Source organism: Rana temporaria, chromosome 1, assembly GCF_905171775.1.
Source record: "Rana temporaria chromosome 1, aRanTem1.1, whole genome shotgun sequence".
Lineage (NCBI taxonomy): Eukaryota > Metazoa > Chordata > Amphibia > Anura > Ranidae > Rana > Rana temporaria.
In genome coordinates, this window is record NC_053489.1 from 287,756,000 (window position 1) to 287,775,747 (window position 19,748).

Sequence of the window (19,748 nt, forward strand, 5' to 3'; positions counted from 1 at the left end):
GTGTTTACAACTGTAGGGGGGTGTGGCTGTAGGACTGACATCATTGATCGAGTCTCCCTAACAAAAGGGATCACTCGATCGATGCGCCGCCATAGTGAAGCACGGGGAAGCCGTGTTTACATACAGCTCTCCCCGTTCTTCAGCGCCGGGGAGCGGCTATAAACGAATAGCCGCGCCGTCGTCCCGGATCGCTCCCCGAGGCTTAAGGACCGCCGCATGTACCGGGGGGGGGGTCCCGATCGGACCCCCGACCCACGTCAAGCAGAGGACGTATAGGTACGTGCATGTGCCTGTCCGTGCCATTCTGCTGACGTATATTTACATGAGGCGGTCCTTAAGTGGTTAATTGAGCCGGGCGATAAAAGAAGTACTGTTAAAGTGCATTTCATTTTTTTCAGTTTTGAGTGCAGAAGTGTTGGAATACCCACTCGTCTAGAATCGCCACTTTACTGTTCCCTGCTCTACTGAAAATATAATTATTACACACACACATACACGCCGACCACTTTATTAGGTACACCTGTTCAATTGCTTGGTAACACAAATTGCTAATCAGCCAATTACATGGCTGCAACTCAATGCATTTAGACATCTAGACATGGTGAAGACGAACTTCAAATTGAGCATCAGAATTGGGAAGAAAGAGGATTTAAGCGACTTTGAACGTGGCATGGTTGTTGGTGCCAGATGGGCTGGTCTGAGCTTTTCAAAAACTGCTGATTGACTGAGATTTTCACGCATAGCCATCTCTAGGGTTTACAGAGAATGGTCCGGAAAAAGAAAAAATATCCAGCGAGTGGCAGTTGTGTGGATGAAAATGCCTTGTTGATGTCAGAGGTCAGGGGAGAATGGGCAGACCGGTTTGAGATGATAGAAAGGCAACAGTAACTCAAATAACTACTCGTTACAACCAAGATATGCAGAATACCATCTCTGAACGCACAACACATTGAACCTTGAAGCAGCAGAAGACTACACCGTTGCCACTCCTGTTAGCTAAGAACAGGAAACTTAAGGCTACAATTCGCACAGGCACACCAAAATTGGACAATAGAAGATTGGAAAAACATTGCCTAGTCTGAATGTCGCAGATGAAATTGAGACTCATCAAATGGTAGGGTCAGAGATCATTGTAAACAACATGAAAGGATGGATCCATCCTGCCTTGTATTAACGGTTCAGGCTGGTGGTGGTGTAATGGTGTGGGGGATATTTTCTTGCCACTCTATGGGCCCCTTTGTACCAATTGAGCATTGTTTAAATGCCACGTCCTACCCAAGAATTGTTGCTGACCATGTACCCATCTCCTGATGGCAACGTCCAGCAGGATAATGCACCATGTCACCAAGTTCAAATCATCTCAAACTGGTTTCTTGAACATGGCAATAAATGAACTGTACTCCAATGTCTACCAGTCACCACACCTCTTTCCAATAAAGCATCTTTGGGACGTGGTGGCACTGGAGATTCGCATCATGGATGTGCAACTGACAAATCTGCAGCAACTGCGTGATGCTATCATATCACTATGGACCAAAATCTGAGGAATGTTTCCAACACCTTGTTGAATCTACACCGTGAAGCATGAAGGCAGTTCTGAAGGCAAAAAAGGGGTCCAACTAGCAAGGTGTACCTAATAAATCTGCGATTGTGTAAATGTTAGGGAGGTTGAGTTTAAATGTTCGAAGTAAATTTTTTCTACATATGCCCGCTCAAAAATCTAGACTCTACCAGCTGTTCACCTGTCACCCAAAGTACTACTGACTTCTGTGTTCTGACCAATCAGAAAGTCCCCAGAGACTACATAGGTCTGCCATGATCATTTATAGAATCTGCAGAGACTACAGGGGTCTGCCATGACCAATTAGAAAATCACCAGAGACTACAGGGGTCTGCCATGACCAATCAGAAAACCCCCAGAGACTACAGGGGTCTGCCATGACCAATTAGAAAATCACCAGAGACTACAGGGGTCTGCTATGACCAATCAGAAAATCCTTTTTATAATTATGTAGAACACAGTTCAAGAACCAGAAGCATGGCTACCTGTGGGTGAACAGTAGGAAAATCAGATATTAGTGGCAAAACATTTTAAGCAATAGACAACAGAGGCAAGCCTATACACACACACACACACACACACACACACATTACATTTACACATAAAAATGTTGTGGGGGTTCATTAAAAAAAAAAAAAAGTGCGCGTGCATTAATATACACACTCACATACATACATACATACATACATACATACATACATCTCCATACCCAAGGGCAGATTTTTTTGTTCTCATATCAATAATTAAAAACGAGAGAGACTTCCCTGCAGAAAATAGAGAGATCGTGTGACCTTAGCTGCCTAGGCTGAAGGCTGTTGAGCAGGAATCCTTAACCCGTGGCAAGAAAGGTATGGGACGAGCACATCTGGTATTTTCCTTTATTTTACTATGACAGAAGTTCCTTTGATTTTGTATTCACTGCTGCATGCAGAATGTGGAAGCATGGGTGTGTCGTCTGCGGGATAAAAATATTTGATGTGTAATGGCAAGCCGTGTCCACACCTCGTGTAGGAAGAGAGTACGGTATGTTAAAAGACAAGAAGCATACACTGAATCTGAAGACTTGCTCAACTGCCAATCTGTGTCATTTGGAGGATGCAGACATGAAACACACTATACAAATGTGTAGAATGGGAAAGAGAAAAAGGGGACTATCATGGTGCTTACAGATAATAATGGAAACCAAATATAAAAAAAAAAAAAAAAAAAAAAAGTACATAATTTTAATGAGAATAGCATTAAAAAGTACAACAGAGCTGGTTTGTTTAAAGATACATTTCATATTTGTATATTAGCACAACATGTTTTGCCCAATAGCTTTATCAGGAGATATACGGATCGATCAAGGAGTACGTATGATACACCAGGATTCCCGAAAATGACTACTGCCAATGGGGGGGGGGGGGGGGGGGGGTCATAGAGCTCTGTGTGGCCACAGAGGACACACAGTGGCCAAGTTAAAACAAATAAGTTCAGAGCATGGGGAGGAGGGTAATAATTGAGATGTACAATGAATTATATCCAGTGGAAATAGAGCAGGTAATTCTGTAGCAAAGAAAGTAGCGCAGCAATAGCCCTCCGTCTCTGGTCTACACTATACAAATTTTCTAGTTCAATTTCCTTTAGATTTACCTTCAACTATGTAGTGCAAGGGCCTGCCTGATTGAATACACATTTAAAATGTTTAGGTCTCATCTCGTAATATATGGTTTTGGTAACTCTAAAAAGGAAAATGGTATAATGTATGGCCAAAAAATGCAGAGATAGACTTGGAAAAAAGAAAAGAAAAAAGAAAAAAAAAAAAAAAAAAACTTTATCCAAATTAATTTATTCCTTTGTTGCAACCCTAGTTAACACATTTCAATTTCTCAGGGACTTTTCTGCTCGCTTATTTCATCGCACACCAGTAACCACACCCCCCTTGCTGTAATCTCTGATAGAACAACAAGTGGCAACAAGGGACTAAAGACCCCAACCAAAAATGAGTTTAGTCAGGACCCATCTTCTGAATCCTCCATAAGTAGGGGGCAGAAATGGAGGAACTGATTAATAATAATTACAGCTTTCCTGGTAAATTGGGCCTTTGTAAGATGTTCACAATGAAATGTTTCACATGTAATTGAAGACTTCCTTTCAATAACTGCGTGTTACCTATTGCATGAGTCACATGATTGTCTAAGAGATACATTCATAAAAAGTACACGTGCTATTTTAGGGCTCCTACAGTCTACAGCTATCTGCAAAATATTACTTTCACATCTCTAACCTGGTAGCTACTCTTTCATTCTCAAGAATACCAAATTCTTCAAAGAATACCTGTACCTCATTCATAAATGGCACAAATTTGGGGGGGGGGGGGGGTATGTAACTGCACACTTGGCTCCATGCACACTAGCTAGAATAAATATTTTTTATTTTTTTAAGGGGCTGGGACCCCATCCTTTTTTTTTTTCTTTACCCCTTTTCATTGCCAGCAATTCCTTTGTTTACATTCAGCTGTCAGCGGGGAACCCCTCTGACAGCTGATGAGTCACCCAATGTTAAGGATGTGGCAGCTGACTTGCTGGCCCACTCCTTAAAGAGGAAGTAAACCCTCTCAAAAAAAATAAAATTCACCCTGCAAGACAAAAGGTATAATGAGCTAGTATGCATAATGAGCTAGATTGAAGCCCCCGCAGCAGTCCACGTTCGCCTCCAACGCCACCATCTCTCCCAGAGTGACTTCCGGGTATCGCGGCTCCCAAGCTGTGACTGGCTGGAGCATGTGCGCTCCAATACTAACGGCATGATCGCCATTAGAAGCAGCACGCTCAGTGCGCCTGATGTCTACGGTGCATGCGCCGTAGACATCGGTGCCGCTATTTCTGCAAATATCTCCTATACCTTTTGGGTGTGGGAGATATTTATTGCACCTACAGGTAAGCCTTAATCTAGGCTTACCTGTAGGTTAAAGTGTTTGTAATGGGTTTACAACCACTTTAACAACCAGCTATTCACTGGTTGTTAAGGATCCCAGTGGCCGCCACCATGTTTTTTTTCTGCTCCTAGAAGCTGAAGCTTCACAAACACATCTAGACTAAAATAGTGTTCATAAACTCAGAGTAAGGGCCCTTTCACACGTACGGATCCGTTTTTAGACATCCGCTTGCTCAGCGGGGATCGCTTTGTGGATTCCCCCCCCCCCCCCCGAGCCAGCGGATGACTAGTCCATCTCTGCACACCGTGCAGAGACAGACCGGTTAGATCTCCGCTTTTCTCTATGGGGGGGAATCGGATAACAACGGACACCCATGTGAAAGGGCTCTAACACTATTTGATCTACAAGCAGAAAAAGAAATATACTCAAACTGCACCTAAGGCCCCTTTCACACGGGGTGGATCATACACACACACACACACACACACACACACACACACACACACACACTGAAGAAATTACACTTTGCTACAATGTAAAGTAGTGACTGTACAGCTTGTATAACAGTGTACATTTGCTGTCCTCTCAAAATAAGTCAACACGCAGCCATTAATGAGTACTACATTGAGTACTTTACATTGTAGTAAAGTGTCATTTCTTCAGTGTTGTCACATTAAAAGATATAATAAAATATTTACAAAAATGTGAGGGGTGTACTCATTTTTGTGAGATACTGTGCATATGGGAGGGATACATATCTTGTTACCAACAGACATAGACATATGGGAATCCTGCTAAAAATGAAATGTATAGGACTCACCTAGTAATACTAGGAGGGTGTGTATCAGAAAATCAGTTGCACATAGGATGAACACAAAAAAACAAAAAGGATATAAAAACACATCCATAAAGAGAGTTAACAAATGTTTTAAATAATAAAAAAAAAGGTAAAAATATCAGCGTGCAACACCAAACTGGTCCCCCTAGAAGCCAGACAACTCACCTTCCCACCCAGCATAGAACTCCCCCTAACCCACCCTCCCCAAAACCCAACAAAGAAGGACACCTACTAGATGAATGGGGTACGGGGGCTGGACCCAACCTATCCCCAAGCAGAACCCCCTACAGAATCATGGCCCTAAAAGAACTACTGTGGCAGGATCTAGCCCACAGGTGGCAAACACAAGGCCCGCGGGCCGAATCCGGCCCTCCAGGGCATTTTTTTGTGGCCCTCGCACCTCTCCTGCAGCTGCAAGAGAGCTCCAGCCCTCCTCCAGACCCTTGCTTTCTAGCAATACATCCAGCTTATTCCCAGCTGCAGCATAAGGAAAGAAAGGGTGCACTGTGATGCAAGGAAGAGTGGGGGACTCAACTTCTGATGGTGGGGTGGCTCTTGTCATCTAAAGTAAGGGGAGGGGATGCGCTGGACATCTAATCTTACAGATACAACTGGCCCTTTTGAGGGCAATCATAATGCTGATGCGGCCCACAATGAAATGGAGTTTGACACCCCTGATTCTAGCCCACTGCCGACAGTGTCATAATAAGGGGCGAATGGGGCACCTCACTACAGTGCTGGCAGAGCCAACAAAAGGAGCAACGCTCCCGCATAGCCCGCTAGATATGGTCAGTCATGGTCAAGGATGGTACACATGGAGGGTCACAATGCAGGCAGCTAGAAAGTGACATGGCCAGGAAGGAAGTTCATTACCTGCAGGGATTATTGTGATTTTAGTACTTTGTGATACCCCCGATTTGTGATCATAGTGGTACCTTTAAAGTCATTTTACCCTAAGCAATACACTTGTGACACAGCACACCTTTGTGAGAACCCTCTACTCGCCTCCATGCACATCATATGGGTCTAAAAGTGAATGCGTAGTTTGGAACAGAGATGCCCCCTTCAGAGCATGGCAAACCCCCCAATCCTTCAGAACCAGCATTGGGCATTTCTTTGGGCGCACAGCAGCATCCTCCCTTATGTTCCATTTGTGCTGGATTGTGCTTTTTTGTTCCTCTCAAATGCAGCTTCACTTTATGTCTGAGGGTGGGTGTAGCCCAACTGTGGCACGGAGTACTCAACTTTAGGTCTCCGACTGTAACCCTTGCTTACTTATATGCATATTACCAATCACTGAAACGGGTTGCCAGTGTTAATCAATGGTCCTTCAAAGTAATTCATACCAAAAAAAAAAAAAAAAAAAAAAAAGAGTCTTCTGTTTGCTGAATCTAAATTAGAATGTGTAAAGCTTTTTCTTTTTTTTTTTTTAGGAGGAATGTAGCGAGTTAATTAGTATTAAAATTATAAGCAGGGGCCATACAGAACCATACAGAAGTAGAATTTGTATCTCTAAAATTTTCCTTTTTCAGGACGTCGTTTGATTTTCTAATAGTTAGTGGAGTCAAAATGGTGATCATTTCTAGCCAAAGTCAAGAGAAAATTTTGAAGGCGCGGTATGGAATTTTTTGCAAAAGTAAAACAAAATTCTAACTGTGAATGTGGTTTTCATTCCCGAAAAATTTACATATTATAATGCGCATGCTCTAAGCACAAAAGAAACCTGTTTAATACGTCTGGGATTCCATTCAAGTAGCATCTTTGAATGAAAATGTAAAGGCGTTTTAATGAAATAATCGACGCAATGATTTCGGAAGCATTCCAACGCGCATAATGCTTTTTCCGAATTTCCATAAGAATGAAATCTACAGACAGTTTTCAACTTGTTTGGTGCCATTTTATGAGAGGGTCTGCAATACGTAATATTATATATATTTATTAATAATAAAAAAAAAGGGGGGTGCGCAGAAACGTTTTTAAGAACCCTTAAAATTGTGTAAATCCTGCACAGTAAACATATTATATAGATATAGATCTTTTCATAAAACCGGCTCTGTAGTTGGAGAGAACTTCCAATATGGTCATTATAGTTACGGTAACCTGTCACTGACATACAGTAAATGTATTGAATCAGAACTTCAGCATTAGGCTTTATTACTCTTCTAATGCCATCACAGCCTTCTACATTCATCATGAAAACCGATCATCAACGTCCAAGTCTTAACCTGTCACATATCTGTCCACTGCTGAATAAAACACATGGTGTCTTAGTTTACCTGATCTTGGAACCTGACCGTCAGTTTTCCTGGCCATGTGTTGCGGCGCCTGTGCTGTACTATGCATGAAGAGAGTTTGCGGACAGGTTTGCTGTCTGTCTGCATGGCATGGTGTGCCGTGGGCAGTGAGAGAAGCATGCAAGGGAAAAAAATCTACTATCATCCTATAAGTCAAATGATCTCATGTTAATAATTACTTTAGAGGCCCCACCTCTTGTTCAGTGCACCTTTCAGCAAGTAACCTGATCTTGCTTGTTTGACAGTACATCTGTGGGTTACAATGGTGGGTAAAAGCGTATACATAACAGACGGATTTATCACATGGCATTGCATGCGTGTTTTCCTCTTTTAGTTTTTTTTATAGCTTAGCACGCCTTATTTAGTAAGAGGTGGCGATATACAGGCAAACTATGCAGAACTGCTACAAGGATTACACAATAGACACTTGACCTTTGACTGTTGGACTAGCAATACCCTTATTGTAATTTTTATTGCGCGTCTAACTTTCTAAAATTCAAAATAACAAGTTCTGCCATAGAAGAATGTTAAAGGCCCTGTACGCACGATCGGATTATGCGACGGTTAAAGTGTGATAGCAGACCTTTGTCGGAAAATCTGACCGTTTGTATGCTCCATCGGACAATTGTTGTTGGATTTTCCGCCAACAAATGTGGAATAGCATGCTTTAAAATTGTCCACCAACAAATGTGTGTTGTCGGATTATCCAATCGTGTGTCCTTCAGACAAGACTCCAAAGTACAAACACGCATGCTCAGAAGCAATGCTCACCATAACACAACATTAGCAGAAGTTGCCCAAAGGGTGGTGCTAATAAAGAGCTGAAAAACCACATAGTTTCGCGTTTGTTGGCCGGCAATGCCGTTTGTATGCCAGACAAGTTCACGGCCAATGCCCTTTGGACAAAAGTCCTACGCTTTGTCAGATGAAAATCCAATCGTATGTATGAGGCTTTAGACTCACCTCTGTGTTTCTCCTACTTTTCAGTGCTGCAGACTTAAAAAAAAAAAAACTCTTCGGAATTCAACACTTCCAGGAGTGTCTGATGCCTTTGTTCCCCGCCATATGCTGGGGATCCATCCTCCAATCCCTACATCAGTGCTGTAACCTGTAGTGAGGTAGGAGTTGAATGATGAAACCATAGAATGTGGTGAGGGACTGAGGCACCTCACACGCTGGAGATTTAGAAAGGGTTGACACCATTGCGAATTGGTCGCCGGTTCCGCGCATCCAATTTGCAATAGAAAGATATTTTGACGCGCTCTCTATAGAGCCGGTTAACAGATCTCCGTGGTGGCGGTGCATCCATAGGAGGGCGCAGGTGTACCGCGCCTCCTCTCTCCTGCACCTGTCAATCAACAATAGATAGATTCATGCAATGCATGAATCTATCTATTGTCGCCGCAGCCGCCCCCTATTCAGGTGTCCGGCCCCTTGTCAGGCACCAGGCATCTGAATTACAGCAGCGGGGGTGTATTTGGAAGTGTCTGATTAGAGCCGTCGGCTCCAATAGGCAGCCTGATTAGAGCCATGCGCTTGAATAGGCTTCCAAATTTCTAAATAGCGGGCGTTCTGCTGTGCGTTTACGGGAATCGAATAAATAGCTTCCCTAAGACTGACCCGTCTCTCATCCAACCAGGTGCACCGGGTCTGGTTACCCGTCACCCGATAGGCGTCCAATCACAGCGCCTGTCGCTTCAGCCAATCAGGCGTCCAATCGTAGCAGAAGAGAGATGGGAGAAGACATCGAGGAGGGAGCGTGGAGGAATGCGCTGACCCGAGACAGGTAAGTGCCGGGCGGGGGGCACACTGGCAGCAATTGATTGGGGCAAACTGGTGGAAATTGATAGTTACAGTAGCTGCTTTTGATGAGCACAGTGGCTGCGTTTGATGGTCACAGTGGTGGCAAGCACAATGGCGGCAATTGATGGGCACAGTGGCTGCAATTGATTTATTTTTTTCCCCCATTTTGTTAGCGCCCCTCCAAAAAAAATTTAAGCACCAGCTGCCACTGCATCTCTGCTCCAGTTTCGGTGCAAAATTGCACAGGAGCCCTGTGCATCTTTTGGTCCGTTTCAGGTCGGAATTCAGGCCAAAAACACAGCATAAACAATCTTTTTTTTCCCCCTAGTGTAATATCAACTATGACTACTACTAATCTCAACAACCATGAAATAGAGATGAACAAGGGTAGACATGTTTGACGTCCAGCCTGTGCGAGAACCATGGCTGCCTCCAGATACAGTGGAGAAATAAGTGTAGACACAAAGGGGTAGGAAGTTTGTTACTAGCAGGATCACAAGATCAAAATAAAAAAGCCTTAAAAAAATAAAAATAAAAACAAACAATGCAGATACCAAACCCAAGGGCTGGTAAGTTGATTATATATATATATATATATATATATATATATATATAGTTTTGAGTTTAGATATGTGAACCAAGTTTAATGAAGTCTGGACCCGATTTATTAAAATATATTGTGAGGTCAAGTGCACCCATACAGAATTGGTTTATTTCAAGTTCCCTACACATGACTGGATGTTTAGAATGCACAAAAGTACACTCCACTCTTTCATATACCATGCTTCTCCCTTTGGTCAGCCATAGACGGAGCAAGCTTCTTTTCTGCAACCTCGATTACCCCATCAACACAGTAAGTGTTGACAGTGGAATCCCTCCTGTGAAACCATTGTGTTCTCCCGGAGGGGGGGTGGTGTGGAGAAAGCTACCCCTGCCTGGAAGGCACAATAATTGTTAGCGGCTATAACAGCTGCTAGCAACAATTGCATGAATAATCCGGCAGGCTGGTTGTACCCAAGTTGATAAAAAAAAAAAAACGATCAACTTAGAGCAGGGGTCTCAAACTCAAATTACCTGAGGGCCACAAGACAAGTTTCCATATCCCATGGGGGGCCGCAGGCAAACTTTCAAACTTCAAAAACCGTACTGGTGTCAGCGAACGCATTATTAACCCTGACCACTACACTGCACACTGACCACTACACTACACACTGACCACTCACCATCAGGGTACAGCACATCAGGGTACAAAGCCCAGCACATCAGGGTACAAAGCCCAGCACATCAGGGTACAAAGTCCAGCACATCAGGGTACAAAGCCCAGCACATCGGGGTACAGCACAACAGGCCACATCAGGGTGCACGGCACATTAGGGCAGGGCATATCAGGACATGGCACAGTGCAGGACATGGCACATCAGGGCACAGCACATGGCACATCAGGGTACAGGGCACATGAAACAGCACATCAGGGTACAAAGCCCAGCACATCAGGGTACATGGGGCACAATCAGAGCACATCAGGGCACATGGGGCATATCAGGGCACATACGAGCACACCAGGGCACATGAGAGCATATCAGGGCACAATCAGGGCACATGGGGCACACCAGGGAACATGGGGCACATGAGAGCACATCGGGGCACAGCACATCAGGACAGGGCACATGGCCCATCAGGGTACAGGACATGGCACATCAGGGCACATCAGGACATGGCACATCAGGGTACAGGGCACATGAAACAGCACATCAGGGTACAAAGCCCAGCACATGAGAAAACTGATGGAAAAGGATCCAACAAAAGCACTGCAAAGGTTTTATCCCATTGGTAGATCAACTAAAATGTAATCTAGATGATATAATTCATTATTGTCAAATCAATAAATATAGGCACTAATAAAAAAAACTGAAAACGTGACAAAACAAACACTAATCACTTGGTATGTATTCCGATTAACACCAGAAACACAAACAAGGCATCAAGCACTGACTATACAACTACACAGCATTGAACTACTGAGCCCCTGCAGAGGGAAAACAATACAGCTATTCAGCAGCAGTGCCATGAGAACACTGCCTCCCTTCACCCAAACACAATTCATTCCTGGCATACTTTGTATCTCATTAATATGACAAACTTGGTGGAAAGAATCGTCTGCTTTTAAGCTATAATAAATGTTTATGTTTCTCTAATTCATGTTTTCCCAATCCTTGTTTTGACCCTATTTAAAAAATCTATTCTATTTCCTTTGATTACAAAATGAAAACAGCCTTAAAGCGGATGTGCCATGGGAACAAAATATTAAAAGCCAGCAGCTACAAATACTGCAGCTGCTGACTTTTAATATTAGGACACTTACGTGTCCTGGAGTCCAGCGCCGATCGCAGCAGAGCACGAGCGATCGCTCGTCACTCTGCTGCTCCCCCCGCCATCCTCGCTGAGGGAACCAGGAAGTGAAGCGCTGCGGCTTCACTACCCGGTTCCCTACGGCGCATGCGCGAGTCGCGCTGCGCCCGCCGATTGGCTCACACGCTGTGTGCTGGGAGCCGAGTGTTCCCAGCACACAACGGGCGACAGACGGGATGTGACGGAATGCCCGTCTTTCGCCTGTAGCGTGTGGCCGGAAGTGGGTGCAAATACCTGTCTTTAGACAGGTGTCTGCACCCCCCTCCCCCTGAAAGGTGTCAAATGTGACACCGGAGGGGGGGAGGGTTCCGATCAGCGGAACTCCACTTTAGGGTGGAGAACTGCTTTAAAGGGTTTGTAAAGGAATTTTTTTTTTTATCTTACTGCAGTGCTGTTTTCATGTCCTCATTGTTCGTTTTTTGCTCTCAAGTTGCTGTAATTCTTCTCTGATCTCCACACTTCCTGGTTGTCTGTTTCCTGATGACCACAGTGCTGGGAGCTTTCTCTCTGTGGTCACTAATCAAGGAGGTGTGATTACTGTGTGTCTAAAACCCCTCAGCACCAATCAGTTTCGTTTTCCAAACCATCACTGCCCTGTATTGGCTCTGGGACTCTGTACAGCAGAGGCAGGAAACAACATGCAAAAACGAAACTAGAAACTACAGGTACATTATATGATTGATTTTTATCTATTTTTAAAAGGAATCAGTTAACTATTATGTCTCTATACCCTGTAAACAGTCATTTCAGCAAAAAAAATATTTTTTATTTACAACTCCTTTAAAGCTGACTTACTATGGGCTACCTCCAATGAGCTGTATGCCACCTTGTGGACTTAAAGCGGTAGTTCACCCCCCCCGACACATTTTACCATCGAGACAGGCATTGTAGCGCGAGCTACAGTATGCCTGTCCCGATTTTTTTAACCCCGTACTCACCTTGTAGTCGTCCATCGTAGATTTCGGCTCCCGCGGGGAATGGGCGTGCTTATGGAGAGGGAGGATGATTGACGGCCGGCCCTGGCACGTCACTCTCCCCGAAGACAGCCGGAGTAGGTCTCGGCTCTTCACGGCGCCTGCGCACAGGCTATGCGCACGCGTCGTGAAGACCAAGCCTATTTCGGCTATTTCCGGAGAAGCGTGACGCGCCAGAGCCGGCCGTCAATCATCCTCCGTCTCCATAGGCACGCCCATTCCCCGGTATCTTCGATGGACGACTACAAGGTGAGTACGGGGGTAAAAAATTCGGGACAGGCATACTGTAGCTCGCGCTACAATGCCTGATTTTAAGGTAAAATAAAAAAAAAAAAAATTCCCGTCGATAGGGTGAACCCCCGCTTTAACTTTTTAATTCACCATATTTATTTTCATTGCGCTCTGGGAGCATAGCGATCACTATACTTTGGGCTCTCCAACTCTGGACCTTATGGTCTCAACTCCAGCAGCCACTCTGTCTGCCCCTCCTACCCAATCACAGTGTGCTTTGTATTATGTGACCGCATTCACAAAATACAAAGCCTTCTGTAAATTGACAGCAGAGGAGAGGGACGGGCAGAGCTGCTACTGTATGAGAAGGCAGTGTCACTCCTGTCAAAGCGCTGGGAGTGCAGCGATAGCTTTTCAACCTTTTGCCCCCGAGCATGCACATATGCGCAGGCTTACGGAAGACGGTCTTTATCTGTGGGGCTGCGTTGTGTTTGTGCTAAGAGCATGCTGCCCAGCTCACCCTCAGCACAGAAACTGAGCTCCCGGTATCATACCGACAATTGAGAACCAGGAGGCATGGTTCCCAATCATTTAAAAGTGAAGTATGGACTTTATCTTTTTTGCTGAATCATACTTACCTATGTGACCAATGCTACATTTGCCCCCTCTAGGTCCAAAATTGAGAACAGAGCGGTCAAACACTGATCGCTCGGTTCTCAGAGCTCCGTGAGTAGAGAGCTGGTGACTGTCAGTCAGCAGCCCTCTGGTCTTCCCCACTGTACTCACTGGAGCGCTGGGCTATGAGGGGGCGGGAGCAGCTGGCTCAGGCTCTCAGCGGCTTGCCGATCCAGGCATGTAGGCGGATCCCAACTTCATTGTAGTGATCTTGCCCAAGCCTGGACCGGCTCTGTGACTTCAGCCTGCTGTCAGCTGAGAATGGGCCACAGGAGTGCAGAACGAACTGCACTTATGTGATCCACAGAAGAAGTACAGCCAAATGAGCTTTGGCTGTACTTCTACGTTAATTGCTGTGATAGCCTCTGATTGGCTATCACAGTAATCAGTCACTGTACACCCTAGCTATGTGTTTTGTCTCCTCTTGAAAAGGAGAAAAGTGTATTCAAAAGAGGGCGAGTAAAAAAAAAAAAAAAATCAATAATAAAAAATAAAAAAAAAGATAAAACAGCTAGATCAAGGTTTGATGTAGGTCAGCATTCTAATTAAAGCCTCATGCCCACAGAAAATTAAAAAAACACCAGCACTGCTGCCAGGAAAAAGCAGCGTTAAAAATTTGCCGTTAGCCACGTTTTTGAATAGCGTTTACACACGTTTTTTGCAATTTTTTTCAGTAAAAACTCCCTATAATGTAAAAACGCCTAAAATACGGATCAGCTTGTTACAGCGCTTAGGGGCAGCTGTAAAAACATTCTGTGTGCATGAGCCCTTAGGGTCAAAGGTCATTGTCAGAGTCAACATATTTTAGGAAGGATAAAAAATAAAAAAAAAAAAGCATTTTTTTTAAATAGGTAAAAAAAATAAAAAATAAAAAAGGAATAAAAAAAAATTAAAAAACCAGCGCAGTATTGTTTCTAGTCCCTACTACAGGTACAAATAACCATACACATATGTGGTATCACTAAGATCATCAGGAGCAGTAGATTATAATTTTGTTGGTTGTTCCTTAGTGGCATGTAATAGTAATAACGAGAAATATACAGCTAAATTAAAAATATATATATATATATATATATATATATATATATATATATATATATATATATATATATATATATATATATATATATATATATATATATATATATATATATATATATATATATATATATATATATATATATATATTTTCCCCCGAATATATTGTGCTGGCTTTTCTTTTCTAGTATCTATAAAATAAAAATCTGAAAGAAATCTATTACCATTTACCACCAAATAAAAATCCAATTCGGCATATAAAAAAAAAATACATACCAAGTACAATCTGATTGACAACCACTGTACAATCTCATTTGAATGCATCATACCTATGCAATATGAGCACATACCTATACATTCCATTATTGGTGGTACAGTAAAACCTTGGTTTGCGAGCATAATTTGTTCCAGAAACATGCTTGTAATCCAAAGCACTTTTTTTGGCTCCAAGTGTAGCAAAAAGTTGCTAAATGTTGTACCTTCTATAATTGTAACCATATTGCTACACTTAGAGGCTCCTCTCTTCTCTTTTATACTCAGTTGTGACATGACGCTACTCTTATATCAAGACATCGCTTGTATATCAAGGCAAAATGTATTAAAACATTTTGCTTGTCTTGCAAAACGCTCTTAAACCAAGTTACTCTCAAACCAAAGTTTTACTGTATATCTTAAAGAGGAGTTACACCCAAAAATGGAACTTCCTCTTATCCCACTCCTCTCCCCCTTACATGCCACATTTGGCATGTAATTTTTTTTTTGGGGGGGGAGTGGGGGCTTCAGGAGAAGGGGACTTCCTGTCCCACTTCCTCCTTCCGCCGAGGGGCTGCAAAGGCGATACGTCATATCGCCTTTTGCCAGCCCCTCCCTGTAGGCGATCGCCTGGGACATGTTACAGGTCCCAGGCGATCGCCCGTCCAATCAAACAGCGCGGCGCCTGGCCGCTCGCGCATGCGCAGTGCCGCTCGCGCATGCGCAGTGGGTGCCCGGCCGTGAAGCCGAAAGCTGTCACGGCCGGGTGCCCACAGTGACAATGAAGACGCCGGCCTGGGGAGGGGGGGGGGGGAGAGGAGCGGACCCCCCGCAGGCGCGTCGCTGGAACGCTGGAGCAGGCAAGTGTCAGTTTATTAAAAGCCAGCAGCTACACTTTTTGTAGCTGCTGACTTTTAATAAACTTAAAAAATGGGTGGAAAACTCCTTTAAGGAAATTTTACAATGAGATCGCATGGTGTATAGTTAGCTTAAAAAATACCTTTAGCCTCCCGAGGATGATCCCACCTCTCCACCCCTCCTCAGTTGACTTACTGCATTACAGCTGCAGCGGCGCTTTGCGGGCGATTTTAACCCTTTTTTGCCCACTAGCGGGTGTTAAAAGAGCCCTGCTAGCGGCCCCCCAACGCCTCAGTGTGAAAGTAACCCAATGCCGTGTACACACGATCGGAATTTCCTACAACAAATGTTCGATGGCAGCTTGTTGTCAGAATTCCGACAACAAGTATTTGAGAGCTGGTTCTCAAATTTTCCGACAACAAAATCCGTTCTCGTGAATTTCGACGTACAAAATTCCATGCATGATCTGAATCAAGAACAAGACGGAAAACGCTCCGTCTGGTAAAACTAGCCTTCGTAATGGAGATAGCACATTCGTCGCGTTGCAAATGGTTTAATCTTTTAATGCAGCGCATTCTCTTCTAACAGAGCAATAACGGACTAAAAAGCACAAGACTGAAAAGCGCAAAATCGTCTCTCACCAAACTTCTACTGACACGAGATTAGCAGAAGGAGCCCAAAGGGTGGCGCGCTTGGCAAATCGGAAATTCCGACAACATTTGTGTGACCGTGTTTATGCAAGACAAATTTGAGCCAACATCCGTAGGAAAAAAATCCACGATTTTGTTGTCGGAATGTCCAATCGTGTGTACGTGGCAAGTGTTGAGGTGCTTTGGAAATGTTTTAAACCACTTAGGTGTGAATAGGAGCCAACGCCAATTCAAAAAAACGTATTTCTTATTTGCTGTGTGTTAAGCTGGCCATACACTAACAGGCGTCAGATGATCCGCCTCAATGGATTCTGGTAGGCCTTGGAGCCTAAGGTTGTGACTGCGACCCCTATTGTCGAGGTCCTCGACTTGTCGCTGGACCTCCCTCAGCTGCATGGTATGGGTGTCGATCTTCCTAGTGGCCTTGCGAAGGTCATGATAGTGCTGAGCCGCAACCTGTTCCACTTCATGCACTCTGTCCGCCAAAGAGTGCATGTCCAGCCGCAGGTCAGCAATGGCGGCAGAAAGAGTATCCTTTATGTCAGCTGCTATTGTTCTCAGGTCCTGAATATTGAGGGACGGCTGAGGGAGGCTGCTAGGAGCGCCGGAGAGTACCTGGGCGGTAGTCTGAAGTAGCGGCTGAGGGTCCAGGGGTTGTGAGGCATTCGTCGGAGGTGGAGGATGGCAGGACGACGCCATGTTGGTTCTTTGAGAACGGAACATCTCGGGGATATTCTGGCTGGCCCCGCCGGTATGTACACGGTTAAGCGGGATCTAGACGCCGACGACTGTCGGGAAGCTGTACCCATCCTCCTGTGCGTGTCTGAGCAGCACTATCTTCCGGTACTTCAGTAGTTTAGGTAGCAGTGGCGGGAGCTCTCCAACTAAGCGGCCATCTCCGAGTCAGGCCAAACCATGCCCCGCCATACACTAACAGATTCCTCCATCCTCGCTATACAAATCTAATGATTCGCAATGCGTTCTGACAGCTGGCGCCAGCGGCTGTCAGAATACCTGAACAGCAGCTGCGTTTGATTGGATGCAACTGGTGTTGCCAAAAACCTTCCTACAATCTTTCAATTAAATGATATTGGCCAGGAGGGCCACCAACAGGGCGGGTATTGGCCCCTTTATCAAAATTTGTATAGTGTATATTAGGCTTAACTGCTATTTGCATATTACCTTATTATAGGCATTGTGACAAAAAAAAAAAAACACAACAATACGATCTGCTGTTTTTTCATTGATTTCAAAACTAAAGTGGGAGAAGTCTGTCCACTCCAGCAAGAGATTTCATTACCAAAACAATGTGGATATCAACATAACAAAAATAAATGATAAAAGAACAGTACCCCATAGTAACCATACTGCAATTATCTGTCATTGTTCTATTTACTAAAGTCAGATAAAAGGAAGAGATCAGCCCTGTCTGCTTGCTCCTGGATATTGGCCATACATGGACTGAAATTCAGCAGGAATCTACTGATTGACTTCTATAGCCAGTAGTGCTGATCTGTGTATTCTGATGGCGGGGAAGTCTCCCTGTCATCAGAATACAATAGCTCAGCAGGGAGGGTTCCCCCATCCACCCGTAAAAGCTGGATACACACTATACAATTTTCTTTCGATTTTTTCCATTAGATTTGCCAAAACCATATAATATGAGGTCAGACCTAAACACTTTCCGTTTGTATTTAGTCAGGCAGGCCCTTACACCAGGGGTTGACAAATTTGCTTGGAATCTAGGAGCCAGCTAAAAAAGTTAGGAGCCAGAAAACGTGCCCCGTCCCAACGAGCTTGCGTGCAGAAGCGAAAACATACGTGAGCAGCGACCGCGTATGTAAACGGTGTTCAAACCACACATGTGAGGTATCGCCGCGATTGGTAGAGCGAGAGCAATAATTCTAGCCCTAGACCTCCTCTGTAACTCAAAACATGCAACCTGTAGAATTTTTTAAACGTCGCCTATGGAGATTTTAAAGGGTAAAAGTTTGTCGCCATTCCACGAGCGGACGTAATTTTGAAGCGTGACATGTTGGGTATCAATTTACTCGGCGTAACATTATCTTTCATAATATTAAAAAAAATTGGGATAACTTTACTGTTGTCTTATTTTTTAATTTAAAAAAGTGTAATTTTTTCCCAAAAAAAGTGCGCTTGCAAGACTGCTGCGCAAATACGGCGTGACAGAAAGTATTGCAACGATCGCCATTTTATTCTCTAGGGTGTTAGGATAAAAAATATATATAATGTTTGGGGGTTCTAATTAGAGGGAAGAAGATGGCAGTGAAAATAGTGAAAAATTACATTAGAATTGCTGTTTAAAGCGGTGGTTCACCCTAAAATCCACTTTCTGTCGCTAGATCCAGCATACTGCTGACATCTGCAGTATGCTGGATTTTTTTTTTTTTAGTTTTATCCGTATGTCTGCTCCGGCTCGAGCGGGGAATCCGTCGGGGAATGGGCGTCCTAAGTAAAGCGCAGTAGATTGACGGGCTTGGATAGCACGTCACACCTTCCGGAAATAGCCGACGTGACTCTCGGCTGCTTACGGCGCTATACGGCACCTGCGCCTGCCGTGTAGAGCTGACTGCGCAGGCGCCGTAAATTGCCGAGAGTCACGTCGGCTATTTCCGGAAGGTGTGACGCGCTATCCAAGCCCGTCAATCAACTGCGCTTTACTTAGGAACGCCTATACCCGGAAGGATACGCCGCTCGGAGCCGGAGCAGACATACGGATCAAACGATAAGTACAAAAAAAAAAAAAAAAAATCCAGCATACTGCAGATGTCAGCAGTATGCTGGATCTAGTAACAGAAAGTGGATTTTAGGGTAAACCACCGCTTTAACTTGTAATGCTTAACTTGTAATACCAACAGCCACCACCAGATGGCGCCAGCTTACACATCTGGTGGTAATAACTTGTAATACCAACGGCTCACCACCAGATGGTGCACCCCCCCCTTCCAAGCCAAGTCGCCAGGACCCCATTTCTAGTCGCCATGGCGACCAGGATTTGTCGAGCCCTGATCCAGGCGTAACTTTACCTAGGAGTATTATCTCCGTATCTGCAATCAGAGAGGGCCTGTGGCAGGGGTCCCGCTCTGAACATTCATTCAAGAGGGTCTGTGGCAGAGACTTTCTCCTGAAGAGATTCGAGCGGTGTACCGGCTGCTAGTTCAGTGAGAGAGGCCTATCAGGGCACGCTAAGCCCACTCAAGAAGGAGTGGTGTAAGAGTGTTGCGCAT

General features: G+C 44.4%; 1 protein-coding gene across 4 annotated transcripts in view; it reads right to left on the reverse strand.

The window, feature by feature from the left end:
• The window catches only part of TJP2 (tight junction protein 2), a 131,299-nt gene that overhangs the window by 65,654 nt on the left and 45,897 nt on the right, over window positions 1–19,748 (reverse strand). The window contains exon 1 of one of the 4 annotated variants that reach the window (XM_040356851.1): window positions 7,593–7,708. The exons of the other annotated variants lie outside the window; for them this stretch is intronic. Coding sequence (XP_040212785.1) covers window positions 7,593–7,697 — 105 coding nt within the window. The 5' untranslated portion in view covers window positions 7,698–7,708. Of the gene's footprint in view, window positions 1–7,592; window positions 7,709–19,748 lie in introns of those variants that run through there. 4 annotated transcript variants of the gene reach the window in all.